Source organism: Sinohyriopsis cumingii, chromosome 15 (assembly GCF_028554795.1).
Source record: "Sinohyriopsis cumingii isolate HCF-2022 chromosome 15, ASM2855479v2, whole genome shotgun sequence".
NCBI classification, from domain to species: domain Eukaryota; kingdom Metazoa; phylum Mollusca; class Bivalvia; order Unionida; family Unionidae; genus Sinohyriopsis; species Sinohyriopsis cumingii.
In genome coordinates this window covers 114,568,811-114,596,269 of record NC_142975.1, presented here as the reverse complement: position 1 = coordinate 114,596,269, position 27,459 = coordinate 114,568,811, and the positions used below count along the sequence as shown (strand labels likewise).

At 35.2% G+C, this 27,459-nt stretch overlaps 1 protein-coding gene across 2 annotated transcripts in view; it reads left to right on the top strand.

Annotated features, from left to right (window-relative positions):
- Window positions 1-747: 747 nt before the first annotated feature.
- LOC149782526 (engulfment and cell motility protein 2-like) overlaps window positions 748-27,459 on the top strand; it is a 139,060-nt gene continuing 112,348 nt past the window's right edge. For both annotated transcript variants that reach the window (XM_089933956.1, XM_089933955.1), the window contains exons 1-6: window positions 748-907; window positions 5,222-5,386; window positions 9,185-9,225; window positions 11,121-11,196; window positions 23,583-23,633; window positions 26,686-26,855. In XM_089933956.1, coding sequence (XP_089790082.1) covers window positions 5,267-5,386; window positions 9,185-9,225; window positions 11,121-11,196; window positions 23,583-23,633; window positions 26,686-26,855 — 458 coding nt within the window. In that variant the 5' untranslated portion in view covers window positions 748-907; window positions 5,222-5,266. The remainder of the gene's footprint in view (window positions 908-5,221; window positions 5,387-9,184; window positions 9,226-11,120; window positions 11,197-23,582; window positions 23,634-26,685; window positions 26,856-27,459) is intronic.

Here is a 27,459-nt window from a genome sequence, read left to right as displayed (position 1 = left end):
GGCTTAGACACGAACTTAGTTTATTGTGAAGATGTCCATGTTCGTAAAATTATTGTTTAGAAGGCGACGCAAGTTTAAGTTCTGTTAGTAAAAGACATTTTGTTAGAAGTTGGTAGTAATTTTCTTGAATTAAGTTTGTCAGACGGCAGTTTGTTTCTTTCAGTTTTGGAATGTAGGCAAATTATGCGATTGGAGGTAATTACGTTTAATTTAATACGAACGAAGTAAGCAATGTGTTTCATTTACAAAACAATTCTTATTGAATCGTTTGCTCAAACAATGCACGAACTGGTTTGAATATTAGAAAGGTTATGAATTATACGGCAACAATTTTTTCCTACATATTTAATTTTGCATGACACATTATACTTTTTGGGGATTTTCTGAAATGGGGCTCGTATTATTAATTACTTGTTTATTCAGATGTGTCAGCGTTCGTACTTGTAGATCTCAAGCTCTCTTTCACAAAAATTTCAGGTATGTTATGTCAAGTCTGAAATGAAACAAACAACAACAACAACCCCACTTGCATAGTTCGATATATGTAAAGAACTGTCAGTTCAAAATTTGATGAAAGCAAATATTTTGTATTAAATGGCAAGTAAAATTCAGTAAAATAACGTTAAGAAGGAAAGGAAGAACGAACTATGTAAGGAAAAAGTTGGTAACTGTTTTAAGTCTACTCAAAGCACCTGTAAGCGTCTTCCCGATTCAGACTACACTACTACAGCCGAAGTATTCCAAATATAATAGGAAGTTTTTAAAGACAGATGACTTCATTGACGAGGAAGTGCTAGGTTCATTCTCTGCGAAATAAGTGGTGGAGAAAATGACTTGTCAAACTTTTTTTCACTGAAGTTAAAAAAAGATTGAGATTATGTTTTAACCACTTCGATCTAACTTATCTGTAAGGATGCCCATCTCTCTCTCTCTCTCTTTCTCTCTCTCTCTCTCTCTCACACACACACACACACACACACACACAACTTTGACGCAGACACACGTGGCTTTATGGCAACGGGTGGTGCGTGGTCAAAGATAAAGTAAAGATGGTAGCGATAAGACAGTCAGAAGAGCAATTATAGGAAAGACAGAAATAATTGTCAGTGTACGTTTTCGTCCCTTCATACTCAGACCAACCCAGCTACCGTAGCGGCAATGAGATAATGAACCGTAACTGCCATAGCCCCGATAATCACTGGGTCTTAGCTGTCTAGTTCATTAGAATGTAGAAAGCTCCTGCTTGTGAGATCCCAAGTGAGGAGCATCTGCAATTATTGATGGTAATTTGAACTTATAACAGTTTGTCGATGCTGACTTTAGTTGGAACTTTTTCCAGCGGTTTGCCCTAGTTTTGCTATATGCTAGGGTCAGGTATTTGTCTGCAGGTATGTCCACTAAGTTGTTTGCTATCTTGTACAACATGGTCGTCTGGGCCTTGGTTTGCCTGGATTCAAGTGATTCTCACTGGAGATGGTTCAACATTGCACTGACATTGCTAGCATTATGATACCTATATGGTGAATCGAGCAGCTCTCCTCTGAACTATCTCTATCATATATATATTAGATCTTTATTATGTGGGTTCCACACAGTTGAGCAGCACTTGAGGCCTGGTAGAACTAGAATGAAATATGCTGCACTTTTTACTTTGTTATTGTTCATTGAAGGTTGCATCACAGGAAACCAAGGTTACTGTTCCCTTTTTTCACTATCTTGTCTATGTGTCTTTTCCAAGAGAGGTCTATGGACAGTTCCACCATGAGATATTTTGTTGCCCGCTCAGCAGCTAGCTTGTGTCCCTTAAGCATATATTCAGACAAGATTGGTGATTTCTTCCTGTAAACTCTTAGGATGCTGGATTAGTCTGGGTGGAATGAGATACCAAAAGTTCTTTCCCAGAGGACCAGTTAGTTCAGGATGAATGATCTTACAGTCCTTTTAGACATTTATTTCCTGGTAGACTAAACATGGTTTTCAGCAAAAATAAAACCGTGTTCATTGATTCGATACAGCAGTTTCAGTTATTGGGTCTTTTCACACCCAATTTCTTGTAGAAATCTTCTTAGGCCATCTGTCACACAAATGTGGTGCTATAGTGTTTCTGCTCTACCCCTCGGTTCCCCGTGGTAGCTTGACATGTTTTCACAGACTAAGGCACTTCCGTCCGGTCCATTGAGGTTCTGACTGTCCCATTTTGCAACAATTTATGCCCAATTGTTGATTAGTGTTTTGTTCCTTGTAAAGAACAGAACTCTCTCTCTGTGAGATCTCACATTTAATCTAATCGTAGATAATAATGTATTCACTTTACATTATGCATTTGGTCAGATTATTGTCTGTTTGTTGAGATTCTAATCAGTTTTACAACTCTATGGGAAACTTAAAAAAATTTTCAGTCCCGCCGTGGGGAAAGTTCAAAAAAGCTCTTCCGGACCAGATGGTTATTTAGACCATACTCCTATGGTCAGGCTCTTTTACACTTTTTGACAGGCTTAATATAGGTTGTTATTATTTTGAGCAAAGTTAAAATATGACAAAAAAGTTTAGAAACATGAGGAAGAAAGATTACTTGTACTCACTGCACCACTAAATGTCATAACAAATCGATTATAGGATCATGGTTGGGGACAGGGATATGGCAGATTTCATTGGCAAGGTGGACATTGAATACCTGACTTCCGAAAATGACAGCACTGAGACATACACAAGCATTGATGACTGTATAGACACAAGCAAAGATGATGATGGAGTGACAGACACTAACAATGATGAAAATGCAAAAACACAAATTAATGTTGTATCCAGGATTCTCATTAGATTTCAAAACTGAAGAGTCATTTGACCCATGGTGCTTTCTCATTAGTCATTTGTTTTTTTAATCATGAGCTCATAGCTGGGATTGTTCATTATCTGTGGAGCAAACTGATATATAAGAATTCTTTAAACTTTAAGAGATTATTCTTCTTCTTAGAATCATTACCAACTTTCTGTATCTTTTGATTCATAGGGTCAGAATGGTTGCCACTGGCATTAACATTTCACTGATTGAAACAGAATGATAATCATTTAAACACAATCAAAGTTTGTTAACTTACCTTTGACAAACTGCTCTGGTGTCCTAGTGGTTAGAGCATCCACTTTGAATGCAGGAGGTCGTGGTTCATGCTAAAGACTTATACAAATGGTACTAACAGCTCCCTCACTTGACGCTCAGCATTGAGAGGTTAGTGTTATGATTGGTCGGCCTGGTGTCAGGATAATGTGACTGGGTGGGACATCATGCTACATGTCTGTGACATGATGCCCCAGTGCTGGACATCACTATAAACTGCCACACTGCAGACATCATAGCAATATAACTGAAATATTGTTAAAGCTATGTTAAAAATCCAAATCACACACACACACATACCTTTGACAATAGACATTTGTGAATCACCATATTTTCCAGTTTTGTTAGATTAATTATAATTTGATTGGCACTCAAACAAATGCCAATATTTGATCAAAAGTTAATCTGATCGAGTTAAACCTGACTCCCTCTTCCTTTCATAATTCGTAATTGATAGCCCATACTTTGTAATTGATAGCCCATGCTTTGTAGGAAGGGTACTTAAGGTTGTATTTCAGTGTTTAAGAGGTTGGTCTAATTTAAATTCCAAGTGACAAAACCCTAGGATATCCATCTATTGAATACCATGGTATCAATCCTTACTTGCCTGATATTGGTAAATAGAATAATTATCTTTTCATTCATTATTTCATCTTGTTAATAAGCTGACATACTAGCCAAATTTATTATGACTGGACAATACTTCACCATTTCTTGATTTGCATATTACAGTCTATGTTTTTCTTAATGTCAAAGGGCAAAGAATCATGTGATTTTGATGGTATTTGTAGGGAAGAGTCAGATTGCAGTTTAGTAGTGATACTGGAACTTTTGGCAATCAAATGTATAAGCAGTGCTGCATTGAAAAGTGAAGACTGGATAGTCAGCTCAAAGCTTCAAATTATGTGTTCATTTCTATGTAGTAAGGGTTCGATACAGTGTTGCCTAATTTTGTCAGTGCCTTTTTAAAGTGATGGCCTCTTGCTATATGTGCATGGTTTCACCCAGTAGCTTTTATTAGGGAATATGCTCTGACCTCATACAATAACATAGCTGTACAAATATCTAAAATAGTGTTGGGAAGTTCAGTGGAAACTCTTAGTACATTTGTGTCTGGATTGTCATCATTTGTGTCTGTGCACTGTTATGATTGCTTGTTTGTTAGTCTTCTCTTCCATCTTGATTTGTGTCCATGCACTGTCATGATTCTTTGTTTGTTACTCTTCACTGTCATCTTTATTTTCATTATCTTCATTGTTATCTTGATATTCTTCTATGTTAGTCATAATGCATGATTTTTTTCACAAATTTTGATCTGATTTTGTAAAAGAAGATTATATGTTGTAAAGTTTGAAATATATTTGAGCCAATCCACTATAAATTTTATCACATACATTGTAAAATACATAATCCTCACATTCTTTCATTTTATGAATACACAATTTCCCTCTGATAGTGTACAAGGTTTCTATATTATTAATCTTATTCTTTGTATTATATTCCAATAAAAAAGAAAATATGAAGATTAAGATAGGTAATGTGTTGGCTGATAAATCAACCCCTGACCTATAATAATTTTGACTGGCGGTTTAGGGGCTGATATCGCCTATTCATTAAGGTAATGTGTTGCTATAAACAATATGATGGGCAAATAAAACTTAAATGACCAATTTACCATGTAACTCATTTTAAGCAGCAATAATTTTATAAAAAGATTGAACAGAATATTTTGTTTGTCTAAAGTACTACGCATAATCACATAATCAAGTATACTAAATAGTTAGGGGCCCAGAGTTACAGAGTGGTCTAAAGTGCTCTCCATTACGGATCACTGCCATCTCACCTCTATCTGCATGGGTTCGAGTCTCGGATTCAGCTAATGTGGGTATGTGAGAAAGCTTGCCAGTAGCTTCTCATGGGTTGGTTTTTATTTCCAGGGTTTTTCCTACACCATTAATACTGGCTGCCATGCATAGTCTATCGTGTGCAAAAAGATGGCGTTAAACCATACAACAACAACAACAACAACAGCTAAGTAGTTACGTTGTCTGTGAAGGAGTTTTTAATCCAGTAAAAGACTTGTAAACATTTTTATACTTCATTTAGCTGAAGTTCTCTCAATAGTGTTAACTACAGGCTGCTCTTCAGCTGATGATGGGGACCAAAAGTCAAGAGCAGCCATTAAGGACATCCAGGGCACATCAGGAAAATATCAGGAAGGTGGCTGTGACAATGCATCCACAACAGGCTTTGTTTATGGAACTTGATCAGGTATTTCTGTCTTAGACTGAAAGGAAAGAAAATATTATATCTTAAAATAGTTAAGCTATCTTTAAGATTTGGAACTGAAATCTTATAATAAGGGCTAAAGTTATAAAGACATTTGAAAGTTTGTCAGGTTTCATTAACAAGGTATATAGCACACTCAAGCAAAGAAAGGAACAAACAGATGTTAGCATACTTTTTGGCGGGGTATTCTTTATTTTGGGTATTTGTAGATGGGTAAATCTTGAAATTAAATACCTACAAACAAAGTTTTTTTATGGAATTCCATGGAATTAAGTACTACAAAAATGCCTTTATTTACAACAAAAACTGATATCCATAAAAGTAAAAGAAACTACATTATTATTTGTTTTTTCAAGATGTGAGTTTGAAGATTCTGAGTTTGTGGCATATATAGTTTGTTAGGATGCTGATTTGATTTGTAACTTATTATAAAATAACTCCAAATGTTACAAATGATGTTACTGGGACTAGTAGGTGAGGGGAGGGGATAATGAAATATGCAATTACAGTATAAACAACAATTATTGGAATATTATCAATTGTATACTTCTGATAATTCATAGAATTTTATTCTAATCCCATCTATTGTAATGAATTGTGTGGTAAGTCTGCCTCTCCCCTTCAGCCTTCCACTAACTGAGGCAAGGTATCCAGTACCTAATGTTAGGTCTTAATTACCATATATACTTGCTTGTAAGTTGAGAAAACTACAAATTGCATAGATCCAGATCTGCTGTCACATAATGCACCAGCAGATCTGGGTATGTGCAGTTTGTTAGGAGTAATCAGTAGAACAAACAACATAAACTCTGGTCTGCATGTGCATTATGCCATGACAGATCAGGATCTATGTTGTTTGCTATTTTAATTGACTTAAAAGCAAGTACATATGGTATGAGTGCCTTGATTACCACTTCTTTCTATGTTAAGCAGACACACAATCAACATGAATTAGGCTAATGTATCTAAGGATAAAAATGCTTACTTGGCACCATAGTGATTCCAAGTTTAGTATCTGAAGGTGTATTTTGATAGCCCACTTAGGTTAGTTGACTTTTCTGGTAGAGTGTGACCCTGCTATAACACGGTAGTTGGGAGCCATAGAACCTGACCATGTTATAGACTGAACCATGTTATAAGCAACCAGGTGAATTAGCTGAAGAAGATTATGCAATTACCCCAAAAAATTTGCAGCTGTGGAGGTAAAAATACATGCTTCATTGGCACAGTTACCATCTTAAATTGATGCATATTAAATGAGAAATACACCTGTAGTGAAAACAAGAGAAGGCATATGTAATATTTTACTTTATTTAGAGAACCATGGATTGGTGTATATATATATATATATATATATATATATATATATATATATATATATATATATATATATATATATATATATATATATAATGTTTATATATACATGTCTAATGTATAGCATGAATAGAGTATCAACACCGAAAATATGCACACACATACATTTAAAATATTAAATAATTTTGTCACAGGTCATATAGGTATGAATTCAGTTGAAAATCATAGTACTATCATGTAACAGATGATGAAGCACAGTTACTTTTCAGTACGCCCCAAGTTGGTAAAAGTATTTTTTCATTTGCTTAAGTATTTTTTCATTTGCTTAGTACATTTTCATAACAATTAGTGTTTCAAAGGTAATCTGTTTTCTTTGAAATTTCAGCAAATTATTTTATCTGGGTACATTATTAAAAAAGGAATTGACCATCATTTGGTTGATTGTAGTTACTGTTCCTCTCTGTCTATTGAATAGACCAACAAGTAAGATGTTGTTTTTTGTTGTTTGTTTTCTTTTTTGTTTATTTTTTTTATACATTTGTGGTGTTTTCTTTCACGCATGCATCAGAAATTTAACAAAGGGTCAACGGAAGATAGAGACACAGGTGTTCTGGTCTGATGACAGGGATTACTGTAGAAAATGTGAGTGTTCTGGTATGATGACAGGGATTACTGTAGAAAATGTGAGTGTTCTGGTCTGATGACAGGGATTACTGTAGAAAACATGAGTGTTCTGGTCTGATGACAGGGATTACTGTAGAAAACATGAGTGTTCTGGTCAGATGACATGGATTACTGTAGATAATGTGAGTGTTCTGAAGGATTTAATTCTGAGTTAAAAGAAAAGGAATTTTACTTTCCATCCATATACAAATGTCAGTCTATATAAATACATTAATTACTAGCGAGTGGCCAAAAATCTGATTTAGATAGGTTATGAGATATTGCCTCGTCCGGTTGATCTCCGCTACCAGAAATGTCAGCAGCAAAAAGGCGGATATCTCAAAATATACAGTACTCATCTAGATGTCAATATAAGCGGATTATGATATAACAATGCACTGTTAAAATGGTTTGTCAAAATGGAGAAGGAATTTGTTTATGTAACAATAGATAAATTTCAGTGCATTTTATATCAAGTATGTGGCTTCCTTTCATGGGGCCTCTGAAGTTTTCCACTTCAAACTAATGGTTGTATGTACAAGTTTAAACATCCAACAATTTCACACCAAAAAAAAACGGCACATGGTTTATTTTGCCGCCAATAAGGAAAAACAATTACAGTATGAAGCATTCGCAATTCCCTATGCGATCCCAGAATAAACTTTTTGCATGTTATTTTTCATACATTTAAGAAGAAAAACTATTTTTTAGTGTGTGATACAAATAAGTATAAAATTTCAGGAGCCACGCCACAATTGTCTTGTTTTATTCATATGCGATCACTTCTCCAGAATGATAATAAACTTTTTACATTTTTTCGTACTTTTAAGAAAGAATTTTTATTTTCTGCGTAATAAGAAAATACATGTATATAAAATTTGGGGAGCCACACAATGACTGTATTATATCTGAATTTGTGTTGTAATAAAGCGTGTTATAGCGTGGTCACACTATGTCTGCTTTTCTTCACTGCAGAAACTGAAGTGCATATTGTATGTTTTTTATGGAAAGTCAAGAAAGTTTAAAAGGTGAACATTTCCATTTTGCTAAATGTTGTTTTTGAATTACAGTCAGAAATAATGAAAATTCCATATCCTTTGAATCATCTTCCTCACATTTGGTGTTTTAAATGGATCAGGAGTCCTCATTGCTTTCAGTACTTTTATGTTTTCTGTCAAACAAAATGAGAAATTAGAAAGGAAAATTTAAATGTATTTTTGTCCTAGAGATCTATGCATTTAGAGTGATGCCAGTAGCATTAAAAGCATAGTCAAAAAAGATGGCATATTCTCTTCATCCATATGCCCATAACGATATGCATAAACTACCTTTGAAATTATCCATCCAGTCCAAAACTGATAATATTCTGGTTTGGTCAATACAAACTTGAAGTATCCGTCTGTGGCCAGCTAAGAATTATACAGGCTTATAAAAAACCTGGAACTTAACATTTTAATGATGCTGGTCCTGCAGGTCAGTGAAAAATTCATTGAAAAGGTAAACACTATATATAAACAAAGCCATTCATAATATTGTGATTCAAAATTAGTTTTTACTTATTAATTTTTGCAGACCATAACTGATTATTGCCAAATTTGATTGGGAGCTAAATTTTGAAAATACATAGGGCATATTTTTTTGTTAACTTTTCTTTCAAAATTTAGCATGAGCTTTGCCTCTGAGTTGTAATTGTACAATATTAGCTGGAGAATCCATGGCTTTTGAACACATTTGATTGTTGCAAACATTAACTCGTAAAGTGGAAAATTGCCATACTGTAAGAGTAATCGTATTTTTCAGAATCGTCCTCTGGCAGCAATCATACAAGACATATGTGAAAAGTAAGTGATATTTACTTAGGTCATGTTTTAAATTGTTGTACGTGTCTAATTTAGGTGCAGGTATGGTCCAGCCTTTTTTCAGGAGCCACTGAAGAGACAGAAATGCTTTGGCAAGATAAAAGTAACTGTTCAAGGGAGGGAAATATGGTGTTCCTGCTGACATTATAATGCTGTGTAATGAAACAAATGTATGCAGTGTTATAAGTAAGGTCACATTATACTATGGGGCCCCAGGTGGTTGAGTGGTCTAGGGTGATCATCTTTACACATCACTGACATATCCCCTCCATCCATGTGGGTTAAAGACTCAGACTTTGCCAACGTGGTATGTGTTTTAGCTTCAGTAGACTAAATTCCCATGGTTCTTCTTGGTGTTGTCCTGGGTCTTCATCAACCAAATATACTGTCTGCTATATATAGCCAATCATGACCCATAACAACCAAACAACCAAATATACTGTCTGCTATATATAGCCAATCATGACCCATAACAACCAAACAACCAAATATACTGTCTGCTATATATAGCCAATCATGACCCATAACAACCAAACAACCAATGTTATACTATGACATATTACTGATTGCAGTTAAAACTTTGCCCTAATGTGTTTTTCTATGATACATTACTGGTTACAGTTAAAACTTTGTCATAATATGTTATTTCAAATATGTATGCACAGGATATAAATACCAGCAAAATTGAAAAATTTGAACACATAAAAGTAATAATTTATTAAATTCTGCATTATTAAAGATTTCTAATTATATATGACTGTTTGTTAATTGTGTATGGCTTAAAAGTGAACCTCCATCTTGGGCACTTAATAATAGATTTCTCCTTGATACAGAGTTGTTGTTTGATCATTGAATTTGATTTGCCAATAATGTCAAAATTCACCACCAATGTTTGCTGGCCTGCATGAGTCTACATGATGATTGTTTACTGTGACATGATGTTTGTTGAAGTCTACATGTTTGCATATAAATGTACAAGTACTACAATATATACTCACTTATAAGTCGAGTCGAACTTCAAACAACAAAGATCCTTAACTGCCATAGCATAATGTGCCTGTAGATCAGAAGTATGTTGTTTTTTCTACTGATTACTTTTAACAAATTGCACAGATCCAGATCTGTTGGAGCATTATATGATGTCAAATCTGGGTCTGTGCAGTTAGCAGTTGGCCTCAAGGTGAGCATAAATGGTATACTGAGACCAGGAAATGATTAAGTAGGAAATTATTCATGTAATAAATGATCCAGTACAGCGATACTTTCATTTGTACAGTGTCACATGCCTTATACCACCTTGATGTTGTGTACACTTTGTAGGTAGATAATTGTTACATGTCACAGGTGAAAATCTTATATGCTGTTTTTTTTGTTTCTTTCACCAGTGACTCAATGCAACATAATGTTCATTTTTCTCATAAATATGAATGAACAAAACTGTGTCATGAACAGTACAATGAAACAAGCTCATACATGTCAATAAAAGTGCCCATTTGTCAGTCGATAATTGTGTTATTTGGAAGAGACGTTTTGATTGGCTCATTTAGTTGGCATGAAAGCTCATGTATGGTCAGCTTTGCAAGAAAATATTATTTGGGTTTACAGCAGTTGTTTAAGCAAGTTTATACACATTCATTAAAAATGAAGAAATCATATCACTGGCAGCCACTTGTAAAAAAACAGCTTTGGTTGATTTATCACTCATGGCATGCAACGATGTTGGTATGTATGACTAAATTATGGCTATTAAATTAAACAGGATAATCATAAAGTGGAAATTGAACATAGAATTATGAAATCTTAATTCATGTAAACCTTAATTACTCTTTGATGAGGAAATCCCATTCCTATATATTTAAACTTTTTTTCTCTTCCAGGTGGAATTTGCAAAATGTAGATGACTATTCTATACAGTTTTCAGAACCTACCAGGAAATATTACATCACAGAGAGGGTAATATTAATTTAAAATTGTATTTAAGAAGTCTGATTGAAATACATCACTGTTTCACAGAAAAGCCCCATCCTTACCATGTTTTGTTATTGTAGAAGTATTTTCATTTATAATTTATATTTTTGAAACCGTGTTCAATTATGTTCCTTTGTTTTTTTTTTGAGAAAAGGCAGATATAATCTTGTGTACATACACAAGTGCTTTCATTCTTAATGCTGTGTACATACACAAGTGCCTTCATTCTTAATGCTGTGTACATACACAAGTGCCTTCATTCTTAATGCTGTGTACATACACAAGTGCCTTCATTCTTAATGCTGTGTACATACACAAGTGCCTTCATTCTTAATGCTGTGTACATACACAAGTGCCTTCATTCTTAATGCTGTGTACATACACAAGTGCCTTCATTCTTAATGCTGTGTACATACACAAGTGCCTTCATTCTTAATGTTGTGTACATAAGTGCCATCATTCTTAATGCTGTGTACATACACAAGTGCCTTTATTCTTAATGGGGGACTCCGAGTGGCCAAGTGGTCTGAAGCGCTCTCCGTTATGGATCACTGCCATCTCACCTCTGTCTGCATGGGTTTGAGTCCTGTATTCGGCCAATGTGGGTATGTGAGAAAGCTTGCCAGTAGTTTCTCATGGTTCGGTGGTTCTTTCCTGGGTTTCCTGGATTCTTCCTCCACCATTAATACTGGCCACCATGTATAGCCTATTGTGTGCAAAAAAATGGCGTTAAACCCTACAACAACAACAACAATCATTCCTAATGTTGTGTACATACATAAGTGCCTTCATTCTTAATGCTGTATACATACACAAGTGCCTTCATTCTTAATGCTGTGTACATACACAAGTGCCTTCATTCTTATGTTGTGCAATTCCTCCATCACCATTTGTGATCAGGGCTTCAGACCTTGAAATGTAATTGCTTGGTCTGTATATGTGCACAACAGTTGTGGAATTTGATAAGCAACTGGGGTTAAATAGTGTGTTGACATCAGTTTGACTAACTCCTATGCTGCAAGTCTTGCATATATGGGAATTGATATGTATGATCGCTGACTTAATGTGTCAACATTTGTCAGATTGGATCTTGAATAAGCTCAAGTTTAATGCCATGGGAACATAAAATGTGGCCATGGGGTCATAATTAAAAAAGTATTTAGATTCCTACCATATACTGAAATGCTTATGCAGTCATTGTATGTTCAGTAATGACATGGAAGACATGGTTGCAGGTTTAGTACCCACCTAGGTCATATCAGGTGAACTGCCTCAATTTATCCTTGGAGAAGGCACTTAGGTCCCAATATCTTGGTGTGATACAGCCAGTAACATGTTAAAATTGCTGTTAAAATCAATCCCCTCCCCCCAATAAAATTTTGGATAAAGAATCATTTATGATATACTTTTATTTACGATATTGTTTTATTTTATAAACAGGTATTGTGGTATGTTGTTATATGTGTATATAGTTTTTTATCTTGGTTTGTGCAAAACCATTCACTGGGTAATGAAACTTGGATTATTTATTGTTGATCTTTGAATGGCATAAATGTTTTATTGGTACTATTTCTTATTGATTCAATGGCTATTGAATTAAGTATTTTATATATAGCAGGCAAATTACTTGTTTTTGCATATTCAGTGCAGCACAGTTGTTCACACTCGCCTCCATATTGGGTTTTGGCCAATTTGGTTCTTACTTGGATAAGTTGTACTCATTTGGGTTGTTTGATTTCTGGTCTTATGGTTTCTAAGGGTATCAAAGGACATGTTGGGAACTTGCTAGGAGTTGTTGTCCTTGGCTGTCAAACCACCCAGAAGATGATTAATAAATTTTGCCATTCTGTCACTCAGTTCTATTTGAAATATGTTCCTATTCCAGATTTTGCCAGTATTACAGGTAATTTCTCATTTAGTACTTTGAGGATCTATTTACCCAGGGATTCACACCAGAGTATTATTGTAGTTACACTGAAGTTTGTATTTAGCACTGTGAGCCTTGTTTTACAAAAAGATTCAAACAAGAGTATAATTGTAGTTACACTGAAGTTTCTGTTATGCACTGTAAGTCTTGTTTTACTAAGGGATTCAAGCCAGAGTATCATTGTAGTTACAATGAAGTTTCAATTTAGCACTTTGAGCATCGTGTTGCCAAGAGATTCAAACCAGAGTATCATTGTAGTTACAATGATGTTTCAGTTTAGCACTGTGAGCATCATTTTACCAAGGGGTTTAAAACAGATTACCAATGTAGTTACATTGAAGTTTATAGTTCTTCCCTTTAATTTGGGCGCATAAAAAATAGCTAATTATCTTTTATTACTACTCAGTAACAAGTGAGTGACCACATTATTCCATCTTTTTAACATATGTATATATATATATATATATATATATATATATATATATATATATATATATATAGTCAGGGGCCCCAAGTGGTCTAAAGCGCTCTCTGTTATGGACCACTGCCATCTCACCTCTGTCTGCATGGGTTCGAGTCTCGGATTTGGCCAACGTAGGTATGTGAGAAAGCTTGCCAGTAGCTTCTTGTGGGTCGGTGGTTCTTTCCTGGGTTTTCCCAGGTTCTTCCTCCACCATTAATACTGGCCACCATATATAGCCTATCATGTGCTGAAAAATGGCATTAAACCCTACAACAACAATATCTAGTCATGGTTATTTATTCCTCAACAAAACTTGTATCATATCATAATGAATACTTTCTCCAGTTTCGGTCTGTCTGTCAGCCTTCTTGCCTTTCCCAAATTGTCAGTTTTGCCATAGTTATTTATAGATTATTTTATTTAGCTTAATAACTATTTAAAAAAATTATTGTTGTTACATGGGCATTTTGTAAATATTCATGGACTCAGCTTTCCTTCTCACCACTTCTGTCACATGCACCAATTTGCAATGCACATATAGCAAGTAACATTTTGCCTCTTACAGTCCATAGGCAGTTTTGGTCTGACAAGTTGAATTTCTCCTTCAAATACATTATATTAGGAATATTAGGCTGCTACCTCACAAATCCAGCCCAACTAAAAGATGAAAATTGTGTTTTCTGTTGTATTGACAAAGGGCAATAACTCTTGCCCATTAGATCCCCTTACTGCTGCCTGGTGTCATAATTATTTTATTTCGCTGCTGTGCTGATAACATCATACATTTTACCTCCGACAATACAAGCCTCTTAATGTTCCAATTGGACCATGCAAATTTCATTTTGGATTTATTGTGTGGGACAGTCATTCTTCTGCAGGTTGTGTACATTTTTTTGTTCAGTTTGTGCCAGATCTAAGTGACTTTGTCACCTTTAGGGCTGTTCCAGTAAAACATATATCCCTCCGGGGATGGCACTTCAAAAAAACTTCTGTAGGAGGATGTGTTTCGAACTATTTTGATTCTGACAGTGGAAGGTTGGTTAGGAAAATCACTTCTATTGTGGGTTGTGCTAACAAAATGAGAAATCGCTGGTGGGGTTGTCAGAAAGAAGGTAATAAAAAAACCCCGAATATATATTTAAAATCGCATCTACCCTCTCCCAGTGGTCTAACGTGAATAAAACATTGGGTCAGAAAATGATGCGAGTGCACGTAATTTGTACGAATTCGCGTACTTTTAAAGCAGTGATACGCATTCGGCAAATTATGTCAACACCGCAGATATAAAAAAAATTGTGCTTTGCGCAGTGTGCAATTTTTATTAAACTTTCAAATTTAACTTTAAAAGTGCATTTCGCGACATAATTCGCGCTGCCGCAGCTGTCTCACATCACTTGATGCGACATCCAGATATTTGGATACTTCGGTTCGACATGAATGGCTGTTAAACTAAATTTGATTCGTTCTTTGGCCCTGGAACAAGCATTTTAGTTTTACAAATGCGTGTTTCCAATAAGGGCCACACAGGAAACCAAAATGGTTGAATCACAACATGGTATATCTTCAGACGAAGTTTTCGTTGGCAAATACTGGCTGGTGATAGCTATGATGACAATGAATTTCATGTATATTGGTCTGTTGGACATTGGAAAAATGTCACTGGAAATACCAGTGTGTAATTTTAAGCCTAAATTGATGTTGAGTGCGTGTCCGATGTACGTGTTGGATGGACAATATACCAGTTACATTTGTTAAGTATACCCATGTCTAAACAAGCAGACTATGGGAATGTTGGACTTAAAACCCTAATACAGTATTATTATGGAAGAGAAAAATCTGGCATAAGAGGCAGCAAAACACTGATTCAAGGAAGTGAATCTTTGGCAGGGTTCATGTTAGTACTAATATTAGTACCCTTACTCGTTCCTCGTGGACAGGGTACTAACATGAGCATATACGTGTTAATGGAGCAAGCCGGGTGTGATTCACACCCGGCGCTCTTTTAGCCTAATAATAACACTTTAAACATATTCCTCACATATAATCCAATAAATTGAGTAGTCCTCTTATTTAATACAGGAAGTATCGAAAATCATTGTAGAAATAGTTGTAAAATCTCGTTTACCTTTTTTAGCCGATATTTTCGTTTAGATGTCTGCCATATTATTTCAAATAATGATTACTTCCGTTCTCAGCCTCGTTTGTTTGTGTGCCATATAAGGACATTGACGCCTTATTTGGAAATGTAAACAAATCGTAGTAAACATTTGGCGCCGTTTGGGTCAGAAATTCTGCGCATTAAAAGTAAATACGGTTTATCAGCAACTTTGAAATTCCACCACTTGATTCATAATAATATAGTGTAGAATATCCAAATATGATCTGGCAAGCTTTACGTAGAAAAGAGGTAACGGTGAGAGTCTCGCGTTATCTGTCATGGCAGACAGAATGAAGTTAGTGTAACCATGCCAATTTATTTTATCATGTATGGGCTTAATAAATTCAAAATAAGCCAAACTTCTTTCACAACATGATTATAATTATGTAGTTGATTTCTACACTGTTTGTTTTCTCACTTTAGTGATGATTTTTTTTGCTCCATTACATGATATGGGATCAGTTCGTAGCCTCAACCACAACAAATCAAGTTGAGGCTACGACATCCTAGCTAGGTTCACGTTAGTGAAAACTGACAGAGGTCTCGGAAACGCTTATAATCACGCGTATTTGGATGCCAATTCTTTTTATTTAGGTGGGCGGTAAAATTCAAAGACTTGCCAGTCCTGCTTCAGTTACCTGTATAGTGGGAAAATGTGTTGATCAGTTAGCTGTGATGATATTTACAAAGACAGAATTTAGTGGTTGAAAGCCCCCCCCCCCCCCCCCCCCGGTCATCACCATTATAAGAGTACATCAAAAGAACATGCTGCAATAGCTAAGCAGCGAGATCAAAGGCTTTGACTGGCAGCTGGGTGGGAAAATATACTGATATTTACAGTACTTGAATTAAGAGGCAGAAATACCCAGAGATGTACTTGTGGTCATTTATAACAGTATATAAAAAAAAACAACTTTAGCTTTCATTCTTGTGTTCATTTCCGAGTGTAACAGAATAAGAAGTGCACGTGACCTCGGAATCATGACATGTTGAGGCATAGACTTCAATGAGTATTTTGGGGTTCAACAGCAAACTGACGAAGATTGTGAGATTCAGGAGGGGACTAAACGTTGCTAGAACTGATAGTTTGAAAGGGTCATTAGCCAAGTGTAAGAAAGTGTGTGATGCCTAGCTTAGTGCTTTGAATAAGACCTTCCTTGGATCGAAAAAATTCAGACTCACTCTGATGGAAGAGCAAGAGCTATGTCAGTGTTTTAAAGAATGTAGAAATTAAACTCTAAACCAAAATGGGAGTCATGGACTCTTAGTTTTAAAATCCTAACGAGACCTCTGGTTCAAAACTTTTCTTTCTGGGACAGAGATATCCAAGAGAGAATACCCATGGGGCCATACATGTGAGATGTTGAAAATTGCACAATCATAAAGAACAGTAACTTGTTCAAGCTAGTTATGCATATGCATTTCAGACGGCAGGCAATGAAAGGAGTTCACAGCACAGAATAATATTCATACACCGAAGAGGAGGATCATATTAAATTCAGAAACAGTTAACAGATTTATGCTCGTAGGGAACATCAGAGAATCCCCATACAACATAATTAAGTTTGTGTAGATCTCAAGTTGGCAGAACCACTGTTCAACAAAACAAGAGAAAGACAAACTTTTGTATCATGCAGATGTATGACCAAATGATGTACATGCTCTCTATGTGCAAAAATTAAATGACATTAAACATAAGAGACTGACTGATCTGTGTAAACTCGAAGCAAGATGGATAAAAATTTGTCCTGTTTGTGTTCGGTTCTTCCTATGTATATTTTGATCATGGTGGTATTTTCTGCAGACCTTTTGGCACTTAGTTCCGAGGCATGATTTGGTGTTTGTATTGCAAAATGGATAACTAAAAATGTATACTATCTAGTACAATACATTTTTAAGCAGTATCATTAAACTGATGATGAAATTGATGAAAGAATACTTGAAGTCCTTTACTACACTACTAATCTGTTCATCATGATTCTTTTTTTTTTTACCATCTCCTTCAGTCTTACTGGTACCAGTGCTTTTAATAAAATTGTAACTTCTATTTTCTTGCAATCTAAATATTTGTAATGATGTGTTGTTGTCAAAAGGTAAAATGTGCTTAGTGTTGTAAAATCTAAAACTATTAATTAGCAAGGAACTAAAGTAAAAAGTGGACAGAAATTACTGCCATATTACAATGCTGTTAGAAACAACAGAATAGTTGTAAAAGATGTATTTTGCACAAAGTTGTAGAACTAACGCTCGTATTGTTACCACATATTCTACTTAAATAATTATATCGTTATTTCTGTATATTCCTATCAGTATTTTCCCAGTGGTAGTAATTTTCTGATCTGATGTTCATTTCTGGTACAATTTTTACACATCAAGAATTCTCACCATATCATTAAAAAACAATGTAATCTGCACCAAATTGAGTTGCTTGAGACGAAATTAATTTTTTTAACCCCCAAAATCACTGAAGCTATGAGTTCTTGCATTAAAGTCTCACATTAAATAACATTTGAAGTAGCCACGATAGTAGTTTAGGATGCAACTGTACCAATTTCGCCTTTGGTATATCCAAAACTTGAATGTGTAGGAGGAACATTATGAGCTCCAAAATAAATCAATTTTAGAACCTGTTCATTGACTATGAATCAAGTATCTGAGTCCAACTGAATTGCTAGAAATTTTTGAATTCTTTTGACAACATCATAATTAGCTGTCAAATATGGAGTAAGCCTATAGTCTTTATGCCATCCCAACCAAGACCCCACCACAACCACGTGACCATGCCCAATGACATAACAGTAATAATCACTATACAACTAGAGATGACATCTCTTCGAGAATTTTGATTTCAGTAGAGCTGTAACAGAGTGGAACAGTAAGAAAGACTGACAGATATTTAAGTGTTAGGGAGATATTTAATAATGGCTATTCCCACCACTTCCTCACTGGAGATCACACACACACAAAACTTGGAGTACATCCTGAAATCCTGTTAGCATCCCTGCAGAGGAGATAACTTGACTATTCAGTTTTATTGGTCTCTGGTTATCCGATGGTATTTCTGTTACTTGAACATTATCTTACAGTGTGTCCATTCAGCATGGTCGAAAAAGGCTTACAACCATTGAGAGTTGTTCAAGGACTCACATCACTACCGATGTGAAAGAACGAGAACCATACTATAAATCAGTGAAGATAAAATAGAGCATATATATGTTTGACTGTCCCTGATTGATTGATAATGAAAGTAAGTTTTAGTATAAGCAATCTTTTGAGAGCTTGTCTTACTTGTAACTGAAAAAAGTGAGGGACATTGTTTTATTAACATAATTTCCATCCCTTTACAGACCCGAGTTTGGACGACTCATTACTGAAATCAGCAGCTGACTCTTTGGTGCAGTATTGAAAGCACACATTTCAAATTTGTATAGATCCAGAAAATGGTGGGGCTGTTAAGTTTTTTTCTTCTTCACAAAAGCTGTCATCATAGGTGTGTCTATACTGATATAAATTTGATCATGAGCACTCAAAATTTAAAGTTACTGAATTTTAATATCGTGGTGTTTGCACAAATTTACAGTGGGAACCGAAGTAGTGCAGAGTCCTGAACTCTTGAGTTTTGTGCAGAAATATGGAATCCAAGCAGATTACATCCAGAAATGTAGAGGTTTTCAATCTTGGATTTAGTCTTCCCATTGTGTTTCACACTGATATGCATATTCACAGAACATTTGTATAGTAATTAGTAGGAAAAGTGAGAAATTTAGATACATATCATAAACAAGACAAACAGTATGTGGGGGGAGAAGATCATAAGAACAGGCTGGAATGGAGAAGTATAAAAAAAACAATAATGAGTAGAAGTGTGCCTCTTTTTTATGTGTGCAACATTATTTTCTTGGCTTCAGTAAGAAATTTCATCAAAAGGAAGATAATAAAGGGTGTACAGTTAACTAAACCAATATGAATTTAGCTACTTCAAAGCTGTATCAAATTGATTTTATCCTTCTGGTCTGTTTCTGTCCATTCTGGTGATATGTCCACTGAATCAGTATGGTTGGAAAAAATACTTGGCAAATTTAAAAAATTAAAAAACTTTTGGCAGATTATGATTATACCCTACTTCTGCCTGAGAGAGTGTGAATAATTTTATTTCTTGGTTTGTTGATTGTGGTTGTTGCTCAATTCAAATTCATCATTGAAAAAACATTGATGCATTCTCATACATTGTTACAAATATTTATTACAGATGCATATCATCAGATATTGGTGAATATAGCTTGAATAAGTTATAACAGTTCTAGTTGGAACAATGAACATTGTTAAGAGAAAATCTAAGTGAGCTAAATGTAAACCTTTTGGCAGTGTGTGATGCAGGATTGCTCAAGACTTTTCCATCTCGTATGCTTACCATGAAAAATCCATTTGCACCTACTGATGATGACTTTTAGGTAACTGTCAGAAAGGCATAATTGACGATATTCGACGATATTCTAAGGTCTGCAAAACTTACTTTAGTCAAAAGTTATAAACTCATACAGCTGTGGCAAAAATGACTGACTAGTACCTTTGCTGCTGTGGCCAAGGTTGATTAGTTGGTTGATTCAGTGTGGTTTGATTTTGGGTTTTTTGGTGATTTTTTTTACAATATATTAGGTGGAGGAAGAACCCCGAAAGACCACCAACCTAAATTGGTTGATCTGTGACACAAACTCACTCTGTGAGATGTTTAAGTGATGTAAAAGCAAGCACCTTAGTACACTTGGGCACATGGAGCCTCGGTTGATTTGATGTTTATCTCCAGTAGCTGTAGTCATTGAGACATGAGATCTCCGGGGTTTCAGTAGATCATTATGGCCTTTACACCATTTTCAGATGAAGAGAATCTATATATGGCAGCCAGTTTTACTGCTGAAGAAAATCCAAGTCCTTTTGAGACACTAAACACCACTTATGTAGAACCACTGACCTTCCACAAGTAACTGGTAACATTCTCATTTACATATTGGAGGCAAGTAATCACATGACAAGCATCTTGTACCACTGCCATGGAAGCCCCTCAGATCTGTATCACAAGACAAGCATCTTATACCACTCTGCAATGAAAGCCCCTCAGGCCATAGGTATAAGTCTCATATGAAAGACTAGAAGTGGGAGATAGAACCTGTGACAACTGGATTGAAAGTGCAGAACGTTACTGCTAGGCCATCAGTGATGATGATGATGCTGTTGACAATACAGTTAACTGCAATGACATTGATTTTATGAGTGCTCTGGGAAAAACGATTCTTTGACTTTCATCCATTTTTTTAAATCTATGATATACAAATGTTTGATTTGCTATCATTTTTAATAACTTTATATTAGTCTTTCAACAAGGCGTAAAAATAAGACATTGGTAACTGAAAAAGATGTTCTTACAAGAAATTATGTAGTATAAAAGTAGACAAATATGCAACATCACTTCCACAGGCATCATTGTTTTTTTTTCTGACAAATCATATAAGTTTACCAAAACATTTATTGGAAAAAAATAATAACAATGAATCATAGAATCTGACCACACATTTAAAGCAATACAAGATTTAACTATTATTCCAGTCAAAAGCAGCATGCCTGAGAACAGAGAAAAATAGCAAGACATATTGATCACTTTAGGAAACACAGAGTTTAGTAAGGATACAAATTCATGATTTCTATATTAGAATAGAAATATTTATTATAAAATCTGTATTCATGGATGTTAAATTAGTAGGTATTAAGGGACTGATCAATGACATCTTCAAATAATAAGCCACCATGAAAATCTGATTTCACAGTATCAGAGACATACTTGGCTGACAGAAAAACAAAGAAAAGGACAAAAGACTGATTATAATGAATGAATACAAATAAAAATATGCAGTAGATTATATGATGTATATGAATTCAGTAGATTACCTCCAGCCAGCTGTCATTTAAAACACTTGTCCCCAACCCAATATTAAAATTGCTTCTACCGCCCACTAACCCATAGCCAGAAATTATGTTAAAAAATGTACTTCTGTAGGGGGCAGTGTTTCTCGATTAAAACACATCTGACGGTGGATCATAATTTTTTTAAATTGCTTCTGTTGTGGGTTGGTTGAATTTGAAAGTGCCTTCCTCCCGGAGGGTATATGTTTTACTGGAACAGCCCTTTTGGACTTCATCTATTTGAGACCACATTACACCACAATATCATTGACCTCATGTTTTTATTTATGGGTTAGTGTGACTCTATAACTATTTTCCCTTTCTTTATTAGTAATGGAGATGGTATTCACTATTTTCATTAGTAACAGGGGTGATATTAACAAGTTAGTAACTTACTGAATTACTAATTTATGCTTTATATTTCTCTTCTTGTGTTGTTTCAGTGGGAATGTCAGCTAAATGCATGAAATGCATAAAGTTCAAAGCAAAGGAAGACAACCATGACTCGTGTATTGTATGTAATGTACATTGTCTATGCCATGCAGTGTATATAATATGTGGTCAGAGGGAGTCTGGGCTATAGTAGTCCAGAAAGCAGCAAAAGGGAGATGGAAGATGGAATAAGTTGAGGAAAGATAGCATTGATGTTCTCAGTATACATCTCAAGCCTGCCTCCATTGTGAGTCTTGTGGGGGATGCTGGTTCCTCTCCACTAAAATTCATCATTTGCAAACATCAGCCAGTAACATCAGCAGCATGGGGAGGAGGATCATGTGGAAATAGTTCAGTCATCCACCTTTGAATGGCTGCATTGTTTGGTCAAGGAGATTATGATGCAATTATTTATATCCTGCCAAATATTACCTCTATTTCCCTTACTTCTGCACCATTTTCTGACTAACTTGGGGAGTGTTCCCCTCCAGTTTTTAGGCAGCCCAGTGGGTATGATTCCCATTGCATGCCTGAGCATGGCCTTCAGGCCTGTAAGTCTGGATGCATGTTGTTTGTACTGGATCCAGTTTTTAATATAACCGTACAGTCACCAGCCATCCAAACATGGGGGCCTTTTTGATGAAATGGTCTGGCCAACTAGGATTTATGGGTATCTTAGTGACATATCTGTCCATCTAACCATGCTGTAGACAACATACCCTTGTTATTACAGATGTTTCATTGAAAAATCTGTCCATTCAGGCAGGTGCTTGGAGTGATGGGTGCTGGTGACCGTGTTCTATACTGCCAAAATCCAGGCTGACCATGCACAAGGCAAACCAGCTGACAGTTCTGGCAGTGCCAGACTTTGTATGTTGCAGATTGTGTAAAGATAAAGACCACAATTGCGGTGGGTTTATTCCAGGCTGTTTTTTATTCACAAGGTGAATAGCAAGATGAGGCAGATCATTGACTTAATTTAAAACTAACAAGCAAACAAGTTATTGCTGTTTGTCTATATGAAATAGAAAAAGATGATTTTCATCTTTTAGTAGGGACGGAATCACATGGCTCATATTCTTAATGTAATGGGATTGGGTAAATATTCTCAGAGAAACACAATTTACTTAAAAATTTGCTTTCTGAAATTTCTTTTTTTCTGTTTTGTTTTTTTCTATCTGAAGCTTGTACTGTTACACATAACTGCAATGTGCAATTTCAACTTGTTTTTGGTGTTGCCATCTGCTTGGGCAGTCTTTCAATAAAGTGACCACATAAAAACAGTTTCATCTTGATCACATTACAATGTACAGATGTTCTTGTTTATGAAAAGATATGTGCCACCAGTAGATGAATTTGGTCAGTTGCATGTATTTTGTATCTTTTATGATGGAGTTGAGTCTGAGTGAAAATGATAGCTTTTCTTTATTTTGCAGAACAGAGGAGAAATTCAGAATGGGAATGTTCTTCAGCTGACAAATTCACCTGTATGTATAGATATTTTCTTGAAAGATAAAATGTATTTTTAATGTTAGAGTTGTATAATTAAGATAAAGCAATATAAAATGTTATATAAGAATCAGGCTACAATACTGATGCACAGCTTGCACATACTGTATCAAATAATGCTTGGTAAATTACATCAAAAGTGATCTAAAATTATTCAACAAAATTTGCTTCATCTAATGCATGTATTTCACAAAGATTCCCCTCTGTCTTTTCTTCTGCTTAAGGGGAAAAAGGAACAGTTATAATTAAATATACATTCATGTTTGAGAAGAAAATGTTAACAGGTATGTAATTATTAGGTTTCTTTTTTTAAACCAAGAATAGATAATGGACCAACACTACAATTGCTATCTCATGTGAGATATTCTTTCAGTTGAAACATTGCCAAGCATGTCTGTGTTAAATCTCGAAGAACATGGAACTGATGACAATAATTGGTACTCATTTGGTAGCAAGTACATGGTGGAAACAGTGTTCCAGCAAAGATGATCTGTCAATCACTGAGCTGACACTTTCCATATTGGCCTGAACCTTTCCCTTCCAAGACCACCATCCCCAGCTGCTGTAAACAATCTGCTGTGCTAGCTTCCTTCTTACCATCTATATAAGCAAAAATGTACTACATGGAAAATATAGTGAAAGCCTGAAAACATTTATGAATGAATCCCTTTAGCACCAGAATTCTGAATGAAAATTATATATGTTTATATATTTCTTTATATCCCTATTGTCTGAAATAATAACATTTTTGTGGACTGTCCTAACTTTGTACCCATCCTTGATTCATGCCCCATGTTGTGACCTCATGCACGTTTTGCGATCCTGATGCCATCAATTGGGTCAGTTCCTTTCGTTGACAGTGACTGTGCTGATTAAGACATATTCAGTAAATTAAATTTAAATACTTACTGCATTTCAAATGGAAACATAATGGAAATGTCCAATTTGACTAATGCCATATTGCCAGGAGTGAGTACTGGCTGTTCAAGTCAGGGACGCTGTTCACATGTTTGCCTTCTTATTTGTGTTCCCCACATTAGATTTTTATGACTGCAAAGGTAATGCAAAAAAGTGGTTACTATAACACGCTTTTCTTCAATCATGTTAGGAATAATCATTTTATTGGAAAACAATACAGGATGAAGTGTTTCATTGAAATATTTTAATGTAAGGGAAAAAATCTTAGTCATGAAATAGCATCAGAAATATCTTTTGAAAATTCACTACATCTATTAATACGATAATTTCATTGGAAGTTTGAAAGAAAAAATATAAATAAAAGCATCATATATTTGCATTGATATTTTTATCATCATTACTTGTATGTATTTCATTGCAGCTAATATGCATTTGAAAGAAATGAGATATATTACAGATGCAGATATTAATAATACAGGGACATTATAAAGAATTGATTTGTATATTTTGACCTAATTTTAACATACCAATCTTATGTCAGGGGACATTTATTTCAGGCGAACAAAACATTGACATACATCTGGAAATAGACAAATTTTGACACGCTTAGAAAAATTGTAGCTAGCAAAGAATCCTGATAATTTTTCAACAGTTTTCAACTATGAATAAATTCCTTTTGAGTTTATAAATGAAATTCCATTAAAAGCAACCTTAAAAAATATCTTATGTTTCAGAAAATCTGCACATCTGTTTGCATTATTTTTAATTTAAATATGCTTAATGATTGATGGGGATTATACCTAACAATAAATTCCTGTTGTCTCTACAGAGTGAAAACTGTGCAGTCATTCTGAAATAGTAAATTAATAAAAAAACATACCAGCTTTTACTATTCACAGGGGATTTGCAACAAACTCTAATATTTGTTTTCTCATGTCACGTAAAAATGACCAGGTTATTACTTTGTGAACAGATTGCATAGCTGAAAATTGCTAATGAACACAACATTAAAGAAAAACACTGGCAATGGAAAATTAACATAAATCTTATGTAATCTGGACAACATATGTCTATCCCATAATTCCTTTTATAACCTTGGAACATTATGGGATGGAAAATGTTGTCTTTGATATAAACAGTTTGATGCACAAAGGTAAATTGTTGTAGGGTTTAACGCCATTTTTCAGCACATGATAGGCTATACATGGCAGCCAGTATTATTGGTGGAGGAAGAACCCGGGAAATCCCCAGAAAGAACCACCAACCCTCGAGAAGCTACTGGCAAGCTTTCTCACATACCCACATAGGCCGAATCCGAGACTCAAACCCACACAGACATAGGTGAGATGGCAGTGATCCATAATGGAGAGCGCTTTAGACCACTCGGTCACTCTGGGCCCCCACAAAGGTAAATATGATGCTCTATGGATGTGAGTACCATGCAACATACAATGCAACCCATTATGAAGACCCCAGGTTCTGGTTTGCAATGCACATACTCAGATGTTCTTGGCCTTGGCACCTAATGGGACAACCCATGCACATGGAAGTTACTCTCAGAACTGTCATTTTTGTGCTGCAATCCATTGAAAATCTTCATACACTCCCAGTCCTTTCACAGAATGGAATTAATCTCCTTATGGATGTGATCACTTAAAGCAGCCATTATGTTGGAAAATATTAGGACTGAAGGTTCAAAGACATCATTTCTGAAAAGGAATTATCACTTTTGATAATAATATATAAAACATCACTGCTGTACACTCATGTTATACTTGGCTTGGTTGAGCATTATTCAGTTGAAATGACCAATTAATCAGTTACAAAGAAAGTGATTAATTTTCATCTAAATTCCACTCTGTACTCTTTTCACTGTAGTGAACTTAATAAGGGCTCTTGGAAAAATTGCCCCTCGTTTGGCAAGACATCGTATAGAGAATTATTCAGATAACAGTTGATGATTGTTTTGTTTGCAGAAACTGGTGATCATACATGATATTTTGTCCAGTTCCCAACACAAGTTTAGATCATGATCTGTCTTTAGGCTCATAGGAGATCTGGATCTATACTGTTTGATGTACTTTATACACAATCACATGTATTATCTTTTAGGCCAAAACTGCTCAGACAATAATTGAGAAGTTGAAAGATGGACGAGCCCAGGAAAAATTAGAGTCTCTAAAGATGCTGTCGGATCTCTCCTCCGATGCAACATTTGCTCAGGAGTTTATCAACAAGCAGGGCTTAACGCTAGTTATTGGATTTGTTGTGGGAGGAAAATTGTAAGTTTCTAGATTGAGGTGAAAAATTCCCAAATCAGGCAATCCTAGACCTTGCAATTTGCCCTTAAATACGAAAATTAAAACATTTCATATGCATATAGACTTGGTTAATATGATATATGCAACCTTAAATATTTAATATGTTCTGTTATTATTCTAAATATGTATTGTAAACGTGGGCTGTTGTTTTGATCTTAAAAAAAAGACACTTGATATAAATATTGTGCAGAGTAAACAGACTGAAAATGATTAAAAACCAGTAAATGCACACTTTGGGCATAATTCATATTTAATATACATTATCTATGCCGCATGATGTCCCCTTGATCCCAAGATTGGCACCAAATCCAGCGAAATCGCCAATTACTGCTTCCACTCATGCTAAGTAGCATGTTGTCTAATGACAGAGCGGCTTGCAAAATCCATATATTAAGCAGTTCTGAAGTCTTCTACATCAAAATAAGTTCATCTACGATGGGAAGTATACTTTGTCTATAAATTTCCAACTTTTCTGTTCTTCCTGTCATTTGCCAGCTTCACACACATAGGCACCTTTGGTACATACCTTCACACTTGCAATGGCTTCTCCTCACATTGCTATAAC